This window comes from Taudactylus pleione, unplaced genomic scaffold, assembly GCF_031769625.1.
Source record: "Taudactylus pleione unplaced genomic scaffold, aTauple2 ptg000930l, whole genome shotgun sequence".
Classification (NCBI taxonomy): Eukaryota; Metazoa; Chordata; class Amphibia; order Anura; family Myobatrachidae; genus Taudactylus; species Taudactylus pleione.
The window spans coordinates 970,260-982,526 of record NW_028285331.1 but is presented as its reverse complement, the minus strand read 5'-3'; the positions used below and the strand labels follow the sequence as shown (position 1 = coordinate 982,526).

At 48.3% G+C, this 12,267-nt stretch overlaps 1 protein-coding gene across 1 annotated transcript in view; it reads left to right on the top strand.

The window, feature by feature from the left end:
* Nucleotides 1-12,267, top strand: part of RAB11FIP5 (RAB11 family interacting protein 5) — a 71,238-nt gene that overhangs the window by 33,797 nt on the left and 25,174 nt on the right. The window contains exon 3 of the mRNA XM_088459740.1: nt 9,506-9,960. Coding sequence (XP_088315866.1) covers nt 9,506-9,960 — 455 coding nt within the window. The remainder of the gene's footprint in view (nt 1-9,505; nt 9,961-12,267) is intronic.

Sequence of the window (12,267 nt, the reverse complement as noted above, 5' to 3'; positions counted from 1 at the left end):
CCAGTAGTGTCCTGCTAATTAGTGCAGTGTGTGTGCCATACATGTGGCTGGCGTTAGATGCCCAGTCTGGGGGCTGCAGTAGTATCCTGCTAGTTAGTGCAGTGTATGTGGCTGGCATTAGATGCCCAGTCTGGGGGCTGCAGTAGTGTCCTGCTAGTTAGTGCAGTGTGTGTGCCATACATGTAGCTGGCGTTAGATGCCCAGTCTGGGGGCTGCAGTAGTGTCCTGCTAGTTAGTGCAGTGTGTGTGCCATGCATGTGGCTTGCGTTAGATGCCCAGTCGGGGGGCTGCAGTAGTGTCCTGCTAGTTAGTGCAGTGTGTGTGCTGTGCATGTGGCTGGCGTTAGATGCCCAGTCGGGGGGCTGCAGTAGTGTCCTGCTAGTTAGTGCAGTGTGTGATACCTCTCAGGCCACCACATCGTCTATATTTAGCCCCCGGCCATCTCCACTCCCATCGTTAGCAGAAGTACTTGTATTATTGTCTGTGCAGTCGGCAGCTGTAACTGCATTAGATATGTCCTGTAGATAACTGGAATTATTTCTACACTTTTTTTTCTAAAATCGAGATGATAATCTAAAAACTGTACGTTGGAATATTAAAGGCGAAGTTACACTTTAGGGTGCACCAGTCTCTCGCCCCACAGTGGGCTGGACCAATATTTAGAATGCAGAATATTCATTTTCCATGATTAAGTGGCATCACTGAGGCACAAGTGAATTGATGGATGGCGTGTTCAGTGTTTCCACAATGTGATGTCGGCTTGTACCAGTAACCCCACAACAATCATAAGCCTATGCAGATATTTCATTCCGTGTACACACAAAGGTAAACCAGGGGATATCTACAGGTCAGCACACACTGGTGAGAGGAGGCTGCCATAGATAGTTACCCAATACAGCGTTACCTGATTAGCCAGTTTGTGGACTTGCCCAGGAATTGCCAGAACTCTCAGTGATCAGAGTAATCATGCCTTAGACTGACCAGAGAGACCTGAACATCACACATTGCCTTTACAGGGGGTCTTGTTTCACTATAATGTCTCCTTGCATGTTGTCTTGGGTGCCAAAAGGGAATGGGAACCGTAAGTCTGCCCTGATCATGGCCTGTATGTCAGGGGTATTCAACATGGCCCTCCAGCTGCTGTGGAACTACACGCCCCAGCATGCCTTGCCACAGTTTCAGCATGCCTTAATAGCAAAACTTTGGCAGGGAATGCTGGGATATGTAGTTCCACAGCAGATGGCTGGCCGCATGTTGAATACCCTCGGCGTATGCGCGAGACAAATAAGCCCCTCTCATTTGTTTCATTTATTTTAAGTATTAACAACTGGATGTAAAATGGCCCAAAATGAGCATCACCTCCTGGTTTTCAACTCCTTGACCCAGAGTTTCTCAATCCGAACCGCCAACACGGGTCACCCTATTGCTGGACACGACGCAGTGGGTGTGGCCGGTAATAATTCGGCATAGATCTGTAGTTGCTGTTTGCAGAGGTTCCTGTGCTTGTCTTGGCTCTGCCGGTAAAGTCCTTTGACACGGAACAGGACACACAGATGTGCGTTGGATCACAGAGCCTGAGTAAACATGGGTGTTCCCAAATTCTATTGTAATCCAACATGGAACACACATTTATTTTATTTTTTTTAGAAGTTATAAATGTATGAAATGGAACCTACTTTCAGTAACTTCTGGGTGTTTTTTTTTTTTTCTCCTAATGGTAAGGCTTTAGGTGGGGTAATTGCAATGCATTGCTATTGACAAACATGATCTAATAGACCAGGGGTGGGGAACCTTTTTCTGCTGAGGGCCATTTTGAGATATATAACATTATTTACAGGCCACGCCCTCTTCATGTGATGTCACACAGGGCGGGGCCACAATCGCTGGTGTTTACAGCAATGCCTGGAGCATCCTGAGGATGCTTCGGGGAGCTGTAAAGGCAGCTTTGTGACTGTCTGTAGCACCCTAAGAACCCTCCAGGCGGCACTGCTGCATAGATTCTGGCTGCAGGGTGCCATTCTAGGCACCCTGCTAGCCAGAGGAGACTAGCAGAAAAAAGCTCCAAGGGCCAGACCAAATGAGCCCCCAGGCCTGAGGTTCCCCATCCCTGTTATAGACCATTGTCTGCTGTAACACTGTGCCCCACTCTCTGTGGCATAAAGGCCTTAGGAATTATTTGAATTGGCTGCTGGGAAGAGCAGCATTTCTTGAGGTCATGTGATCATGGAGAGCCAATATTGCGCTAGCTGGCAGCCTGATGATGTCACAGGAAGTGTCTGAGGAGACCAATGAGCATGCTCTGGCCACTACATCAGGCGTTCCCTCTGATTAGTACTGATGAATATTCATGTACGGGCGCTTCATGCAGACCTGGAACGTGAATCTGAAGAACCGATAAAGCTGTAACATACAATAAACGTACAAATATAAATGAGGGCGGGATGCATCAAATATCGCATCTCGCCAATCATCGCATGCATACCGGCGTTTAGTAACACCGCGTGCATGATGATTTTAGCAAAGGACAGCTTTCCCGATAAGCTCTGGAGTCCCACTCCCGAAAAGAAGCCGATAGGCCTCTATTAGGCAACGCCTAAGCTTTGCTTTCCGGAGCTTGGTTCTTATGGAAAATGCGGTCAAACCCCCGAAAACTGCATTTTCAGGGCTTTGAACACATTTTTAGCATTGATGCATCCCACCCTAAATAATCTGTGTTGTGTGGTCATACTGGATGTCATTCAGAATTACTTGAACATTGGGTCGTGGGTCAGAGAGGGCGTGTCAGCGTTGCCAAAGTACAGTAAGGCGCGCTGTTTGCGAATTACGGCCAAGATGGCTGACGAAAAATCACAGATGCGCCTGGTTGAAGGCACCGGACTTGCGGGTACTAGAACCCTGCTGCAGGTTGATGAGGGTGGTGGCCGCAGGCCACGTCTGATTTGGAGTAATGCAAATGAAGTGAACGTGCTGAAACAGTGATTTACAAGGAAGATTACATGGTCATGAATAATGGTTTTACAGATCTAACATCTGATTCCTGCTTATATGTAAAAAAATAATCCGCACTCTCCGCCCTCTTACTGTCGTGTGTGACTTGTGTATTGCACAATACCTGCATCTTTTCTACTCATTCAACCACCCCCGGCCTATTATTATTATTATTATTATTATTATTACACCAGCATATTCTGTTGAGCTTTACAATTGGAAACAAAACAGTTCCTGTGAGAAGATGCCGGACCCTATCCCTGTGTTTGATCCTGTGAGAAGGTGCAGGACTCTATCCCCTGTTTTCCTGTGAGAAGATGCAGGTCTCTATCCCTGTGTTTGATCCTGTTGTCCTGTGAGAAGATGCAGGACTCTATCCCTGTGTTTGATCCTGTTTTCCTGTGAGAAGATGCAGGACTCTATCCCTGTGTTTGATCCTGTTTTCCTGTGAGAAGATGCAGGACTCTATCCCTGTGTTTGATCCTGTTTTCCTGTGAGAAGGTGCAGGACTCTATCCCTGTGTTTGATCCTGTTTTCCTGTGAGAAGATGCAGGACTCTATCCCTGTGTTTGATCCTGTTTTCCTGTGAGAAGGTGCAGGACTCTATCCCTGTGTTTGATCCTGTTTTCCTGTGAGAAGGTGCAGGACTCTATCCCTGTGTTTGATCCTGTTTTCCTGTGAGAAGGTGCAGGACTCTATCCCTGTGTTTGATCCTGTTTTCCTGTGAGAAGGTGCAGGACTCTATCCCTGTGTTTGATCCTGTTTTCCCTTTTTGTAGGCGGGCGGGGTGGGGGCGGTTTCCAAAACTGAGGCGTTCCTTTACGAACGCCTACCGATTTGTGGGCGGCCGCACTGACCTCATCATTGATGTCAGTGGGGGGTTTTCTGCTCTTTCAGAGCAGGAAGCTCCCTGGGGCTTGCGAGTGCCCAGACCCAACCTTAGGGTCTGGTTGTAAGCCCCGATGGTCGCGATGTTTTTCACCATCGCAACCATCAGCTTACCGATCGACAAGGAGGCGGTCGTTCAGGATGCAAGCGGCCGTCCTGATTCTGTGCGACCGCTTGCAACTTATGACCGCCTCTGAATGAGGTCCTCTATCACCTGTGTTTGATTCAGTTTGCCTGTGAGAAGGTGCAGGACTCTGGGCCTGATACAGAGCCGATCGTAAGCGGCCGCTCATTCGCTCTGAGCGATGTTCACACATCTGCGCATGCGTATGGGTGGTAATGCGCATGCGCCAACCAGTCATTGCGGTCAGAAATCGTGCGCTCGTAAAACAGCGAGGGCCTGCTAATTTGAGTGACAGAATGAGGCGTTTGTGGGTAGTAACAGGGGAAGGTGCTTGAAAACGGGGAGTGGAGATCCGAACTCAGGCGTGCCAAACGGTCAAAACTGGCGTTTAATGGGTGTGCATAATTAACAAAGCAGCGTCATCTACCATGTCACTTGGTTGTCTTTTAGCCTGAACTGCTCGCAGTGATAGCGGTAGGAAAATCCTACCACAAGAATTGCGAGCAGTTCAGACGCCTTTACGATGTACTCGATTAATCTAATAAATAGCGGAGATGACGTGTGATGCGAGCGGCCAAGGGGCGTCTTTACAAAATAGCGAGCGCATGTTTCGGACGCTCGCTCAGACGTAGAGGTGTCAACAGACCGCAAAGAGCGAGCGCTAAATTTAAATATCCGGCCTCTTTTCAGAACGAGCGAGCGCAAATAGTGTCCGGCTCTGAATCAGGCCCTCTATCCCCTGTGTTTGATCCTGTTTTCCTGTGAGAAGGTGCAGGACTCTATCCCTGTGTTTGATCCTGTGAGAAGATGCAGGACTCTGGACCTCATTCAGAGCCGGTCGCACAGAGCGTGCGGTTGGTCTGAATGAGGGGAGGACCTCTTGAATTTTCAAGGCGTCCTTTTGCGGTGGTAAGGCTGTGGGTTAACAACCACAGCCTTACGACCGCCTAAGGTGATGGTCGCGATGGTCAAGACCATCGCGACCATTGGGGCTTACGACGAGACCCTAGGGTAGGGTCTCCTTTGTCGTAAGCCCCGGAGAGCTTTCGACTCTGTCTGAGCCGGAAGCTCTCCACTGACATCTGAGCCGGAAGCTCTCCACTGACATCACTAGTGATGTCAGTGGGGCCGCCCCCAAACGGTAGACGTTCCCATGGGAACGCCCCCGTTTGGGCTGCCACCCCCCCGGCCCGCCTTCCAAAAGGGGCGAGCTGTCAATCAACATCGACAGCTCGCCCCCTTTGGATCGAGACCCGTTACGACCAGCGCTGTCGGTCGTAGCGCATGCTCTGTGGGGGGCCATTGACCCGGTCCGAGTGCATCGGCGCTAACGACCGGGTCTGAATGACCCCCTCTATCCCTGTGTTTGATCCTATTTTCCTGTGAGAAGGTGCAGGACTCTATCCCCTGTGTTTGATCCTGTTTTCCTGTGAGAAGGTGCAGGACTCTGGACCTCATTCAGAGTCGGTCGTTGCGGCCGCACGGTCGTAAGGGAAAAGGGGCCGGATATGCAAATGATGCACTCACAAGTTGCGTCCTTAAGATCGGATCGTTAGCTGGCCGACCAAGGGGAGGATGCGGCCGTAAGACAAAAAAATACGCCCCCTTCTCGTTCGCATTACACGTCATCTCCGGGCATATAAGGATTAATCGAGACCATCGGGAACCATCGGAACTGGTCGTAGAGCTTAAGGCTGACCATACCCTCTCTTAAGCTCTACGATCAGGCCAGTGTACAAACCACCCATGTCACATGTGCCATGACACTACTTTGTTAATTATGCACTCCCATAAAACGCCATTCGCATAATTAGGCACGCATGCGTTTGGATCTCCACTCCCCCGTTTTCAAACACCTTCCCCTGTTACCACCCACAAACGCCTCATTCTGTCACTCAAACTAACGACCTGGCTGTGTTCAAGGAGAGAGAAATTTGTGATCATAGCCGCTAGTTTGCACACGCGCATTGCGAACTTTACGCATGCGCAGTTTAGCGAACATCGGTGGCGTACGACCGTGCGGCCGCAACAACCGACTCTAAATGAGGTCCTCTATCCCTGGGTTTGATCCTGTTTTCCTGTGAGAAGGTGCAGGACTCTATCCCTGTGTTTGATCCTGTTGTCCTGTGAGAAGATGCAGGACTCTATCCCTGTGTTTGATCCTGTTTTCCTGTGAGAAGATGCAGGACTCTATCCCCTGTTTTCCTGTGAGAAGATGCAGGACTCTATCCCTGTGTTTGATCCTGTTTTCCTGTGAGAAGATGCAGGACTCTATCCCTGTGTTTGATCCTGTTTTCCTGTGAGAAGATGCAGGACTCTGGGCCTGATTCAGAGCCGGACGCAATTAGCGCTCGCTCGTCCTGAAAATAGGGGTGGCTATTCAAATGAACCATTCGCTGTTTGCGGTCTGTTCACGCCTCTAGGTCTGAACGAGCGAACAAAACTTGCGGTCGTTTTTTGGGAAAATACGCCCCCTGGCCGCTCGCATCCTACGTCATGTCCGCTATTTGTTAGATTAATTCGAGTACATCGACCAGGGTATGAGCTGCTCGCTATTCTTGTGGGTGGTTTTTGCTACCACAATTTTGCGAGCAGTTCTGGCTATAAAATAACCCAGTGACGTGGTCAATGACGCTGCTGTTTTAATTATGCACACCCATAAAACGCCCGTTTTGACCTTTTAAGCACGCCTGCGATCGGATCTCCACTCCCCGTTTTCAAGCACCTTCCCCTGTTACCACCCACATACGCCTCATTCTGTCACTCAAATTGTCATGCATTCGCTATTTTGCGAGCACATGAATTTCGACCGCACTGACTGGTTCGCGCATGCGTATAACGATCCGTACGCATGCGCAGTTGGCCAAACATCGCTCGGAGCGATCGAGCTGCCGCTTACGAGTGGCTCTGAATCAGGCCCTAGATCCCCTGTGTTTGATCCTGTTTTCCTGTGAGAAGATGCAGGACTCTATCCCTGTGTTTGATCCTGTTGTCCTGTGAGAAGATGCAGGACTCTATCCCTGTGTTTGATCCTGTTGTCCTGTGAGAAGATGCAGGACTCTATCCCTGTGTTTGATCCTGTTGTCCTGTGAGAAGATGCAGGACTCTATCCCTGCGTTTGATCCTGTTTTCCTGTGAGATGATGCAGGACTCTATCCCTGTTTTCCTGTGGAATAGATGCGGGACTCTATCCCTACGTTTAATCCTGTTTGTCTGTCCATAGTTAGAATCTACAGCGTGACCTTTCCCAGCCGTTATTTGCTGACCGATGCCGCTTGGTAAGCGGCTAATGGTGCATACACTCTAGATGATTCCCTGCATGAGTGACATCGTCTAGTGTTCCCCTGGCACGTGTACGCTCTGTGTAGTTAACGACATTGAGCGCACACACACCGAACGATATCATACTTGATATCGTTCAGTGCCGGGCTCCCTCCCTCATCCCCTAACATGCAAAAACCTGAGGTTGGCCTACATGTTCGGGCGATGAGCGACAAAGACCAACGACCTGCGGGAGCACGCATCGTTGGTTGTTATCGTTAATCGTTTTTGCGTAAAAGCTGGACGATATAGTGAACGTTACCGTTAAGTCGTTCAAAATATCGTCTAGTGTGTACGAACCATAAAATTTCGCAAAAGACGGTGGTGTAGGTGTCTGTAGATTTTGTATAACACATGGTTCATTTTTTGCCATGTACCCTCTGAGGCCTAGAACGTGGTATTTGTAGTTGCAGTGCAATGTACGTGGTTTGCATAGGACGATACCTATAATTCGTTCCTCCCCTCTGTCTCGCAGCCAGATCTATCTCTGAAGGAATCTCCTAAGAACTGGTTTGGTCGCTGTGAGCTTTATTTTAGTTGTTTTATCCTGCAGGGTGGTAGTAATTCTTCCCCTGCCTTGTATGGTTATGTACTGGACAGTAGAATAATTTCAACATTGGCAATGGATGGATCTGTTTAGTGTATTGAGGACCATTCCTATGCTGATGAATCTACCTTCAGGGTACCCTGTAATGTCTCTGTAATGCTTTCGTTGGAGCCGTTTTGATACTAGGCAAATAAAAATATTGCTAGATATACTGAGCCCGACTCAGCAGCGATCGCAACTGCGATTATGTACGCCATCTGCCGAGGTGTTCTGCGCATGCATTGCAGTGCGCGAACCAGCTACTGCGATCGGAACTGCGATCGCAGTGACTATGCCGACCCATCGCAGAGTGATTGACTGGAAGTACCATTTGGGGGAGGGGGGGGGTGGTTGGTGAAACGCAGGCGTGTCAGTGCATTTGAACGCCGTTACAGAGGCATGCATAAATTATCCACCGTGATACGCAGCTTGGGCTTTCACTGCGTGCGCTGAGGTTAGCTATTCCTGAGTAAGGTCTGACCTTGTGCAAGTGTGCGTGAGTCTGTTATGGTGCCCGAAGCATTACCGATGTGTGTAAGGTAAGATGGGCGTCCTTATGTTGTGTTGTAACGGCATAGCCATCGCAGACATTAGCATATCTTCGCAGTGGGACTGCGTGCGCAATCACGATTGCAGTTGGGATCCGTACTGAATCAAGCCCCACTGATCACTGGGTATTTTAGTCACATCTGTGTTTTTATAAAGAAAAAAGAAATCGTGAACTTTTTTGACTCCAGAACGTTAGACAATTCATACAGAAGTAGTTCTTTGTGCTTATTGCAAAGTGTGTGTCTGTATGTGTATAAATCTATGTATGTGTGTTGTCTATCTCCTGTAAGTTCCATGACCCTGTCCTGATAAATGTCTGGTGTGGTTACAATTGGTCTCACGTTGTATCTCCGATGGAATCTGTATGTTTTTTTTTTTTTTAAACTGCCGGACGTCAGCCATGACAGAGTTAGGTATAAGGGCTCTTCCTAACCATCTCCTACAGCCCCCCGTCCCATCCCCAAACCAAACCCTCCCTTAGGGGTGCCTAACACTAACCACCCTTCCTAGTGTCTAACCCTAACCGCCCCTCCAGGGGTGCCTAAACCTAACATCCTCCCCCCTCCACGCACCCTAAGCTTAACCCTCCCTGGGGGGGTGGGGGGTGTTCCTAACCTCCCCCGGGGGGAGGGGGTGCCTAGCCCTAAGTCACCCCGGATTACCCCCTAAACTCCCCCGCGGCTATCCGCTCCCAACGCCCGGCTTACCTATGGTCAGTATGTCCGGATTTCGTGGCGTGGGGCTAATGATAGGTGTCGGTATTTATACACCTATCATTAGTCCCATGCCGGGATTTCAATGTCTGGAAGCCGGCAGTCGGCATTTCGACCGCTGGCTTCCTGACTACATACCATCTCCGACATATGATGGTTGCTGACTAGGTTCTGCAAATGAGAGCTTGAAGCTATTTCTAGGAAATACGGGTTCTTTGTGCTTTTGTTTGTCATAGTTCTGTGGTCTGGTTTCCACAGCAAAGCGTTATATGTAACCATGAGAAGTGCGGTCTTCTCCCCGCCACTAACCCCTGTGCTGTTCCCGTTTCGTTGCAGGTGGTACAAGCTTCGCTCAAAGCCTGGGAAAAAGGAGAAAGAACGAGGAGAGATCCAGGTCTCCATTCAGTTTACGCGGAACAACCTGACGGCCAGCATGTTTGACCTCTCCGTCAAGGACAAGCCAAAGACGCCGTTCGGGAAGCTGAAGGACAAGTTGAAAGTGAAGAAGCACTTCGATATGGAGTCCTCTTCGGCCATTGTCCCAAGCAGCGTTGGCCGTTTGGACAGCGATGACGAGGATGAGAAGAAGCCAAAGTTCAAAGCCGCCGCTTTCTTTAAAGGACGTCTGCGCAAGAGCTCCCTCACCAAATCCAACACTTCTCTGGGGTCGGATAGCACCATCTCCTCCACCAGTGGCACCGCGCCCACCAGCGCTAGCGTATCCATTGTTCTGCCGGATGTCGTCAAGAAACCCGCCGTCAGGAACAGCAGCCTTTCCACCGAGCCGACCGGTAAATACTCCTTTATCTAAAGCTGGGGTCGGTTTCAGTATTTAGTGACTATCCCTTCTTAGAGTGCCCAGAGGAAACACAGGGCAACTTGCATCTATGGGGGACATGTATCAAGTTCTCCAAAGAGTGGACAAGCTGCCTATAGCAGCCAAATAGCTTTGAGGTGGTAGTATTATCGAATGTATTCTATAAAATGATAGGTGGGAGGTGAATAGTTGCTATGGATAACGTCTACACTTTTTAGAAAGTTTGATGCATTTCCCCGCCCCCTTCTCTCTCACAGCGCTACTGCGCCCCCTGTCTGTCGGGGTTTCTCCCAGCTGCTGATAAAAATGATCTTCACAATTTTTTTGGGGGGGGGGAAATGAAGATTGTACTTTCAGCTTATGCCCAAGGCATTAACTTAGTCACGTTTTCATCGTGGGGGATGGTGCTGCCCCAGTGCTTATTTCCACACCTGGTGATGATCCCCGTGAAGAGAACGCCGTCATGGTGTTGGGTCTTTGGGAAGACGTGAGTGGTATCTGGTATAGATTAGTATCATGGCTCCGTGGGTTGAATACATTAATCCTGTGTTTCCGGTTTCAAAAGTTCTCTTGCATAAAATAAAAAACTAATAATAATTTGCGGGTGATTAAAATATTAAAAGCTAAATGGCTGATGTTGGCATTATTAGTGGAAAAATTATAGAAAGCCAGTTTTTTTTGTTTTTTTTTTGGTCAAAATAAATGCTACAGTTAAATTAGGGGTAAATAAAAATTGGTGCAACTATATTTTTGTGTAATTTTAGGGTACTTTAAAAAAAATAAATAAATAAAAAAAGTTAAAAATAACACCGGCTGTAACTACCTGCAATCGCCAAAACTCATGTCCTATCTATACAGCCCCCCAAAATACCTACCACACTACTTTAAAGCCATTTTCCAACACTTTTTTTTTTTTTTTTTTTTTTTTTACTTTACCCCCAAAAATTTCATTATTAGGGGGAATTAAGTTTTTAAATAAAAATTTCCTTTTGCCAAATTAGTTATTAGGGTGGGTGTCCAAGGGGTTCTGAACCAAGTCCCCACATTTTTAGCCCAAAATCGGGGTATTGCACATTTTGTTACCTGCTCCGAGATGGTGAAAACTATTTGCCGCTTTTAGCTGTGCAAATTTCGCATGTGCAAAAGCCGCTGCTAATAGGATAGGACGATACACATTTTTGTCATAGTTCCCACAAATGTAAACCCTTCGTTAAATCGCGGCTAATTGAAATCCCCCTAAATATCTTGTAGATTCTCCTATTTCTATGTCCATAAGCCGCCTGGTCTTTGAATACAGCGGAGTTGTATTGTACTAAACTAGTGTTGGCTCTCTGCTGCCCTCTACAATTCAACTACGTGTACAGCAGGCGTAGGTATTTAACTCTGCGTTCTTCCATAAAGAAAACCTGTTTAACTGCAGATGGAGGCGTTTTTTTCCTTTTTTAAAACATTTTTGAAATGTCCCATATGACGATAATACCATGTCAGTGTCTTTAGGACCTCAAAGCAGGCATTGTCTATGGCATTGCTCAAAACAGCTGAGACCGTATCCTCCGTTTCTCGCTGACGTACAATGCCGCTGGCAACCACAGTTTGCGTCAGCAGGAAAGAGACTGGTTGGGATAATTAGGAAATACAATGAACAAATTACAGTTGTGCTGTTTGGGAGTTTGCAGGTACTAGTACTGCTGTACTTCATGGGGTGGGGGGATTCAATTAAATGCGATGTTGAATAGCGCTGGGAACGAGTTCACGGAGCTGTTCAGTTGTCCCCATCGCGCCCTGCACTTAAGTCGGGAGATGCAGGCTACGGCGCTTAATGCTAGTTGTTTCTCTGTCTTAATTGCTGGCCGCGATGCTGTTGGCGCACATGGTAAGTCCAAAATCCGCATCGGGTGCGAGCAGAAACCCTCTAGTCCCGGGTTAACAGCACAGCTAATTGAACAGCTCTGGGAACTTACTCCTAGCGGAGACTGTAAGTCAGGTAATTATTTAGGGCAGGGGTGGGGAACCTTTTTTATTTCTGCCGAGAGCCATTTTGATATACAGAACATTATTTGTGGGCCACGCCCCCTCTGTGTGATGTCACATGGGGGGGGTGGAGCTGTAAGGGCAGCGGTGTGAACGTCTAAAGCGTCTTAAGGAGGCTCCAGGCGGCACTGCTGCATAGATTCTGGCTGTAGGATGCCATTCTAGGCACAGTGCTAGCCAGATGAGGCTAGCAGAAAAAAGCTCAGAGGGCCAGACCAAATGATTCCGCGGGCCTTAAATAGCCCCCGGG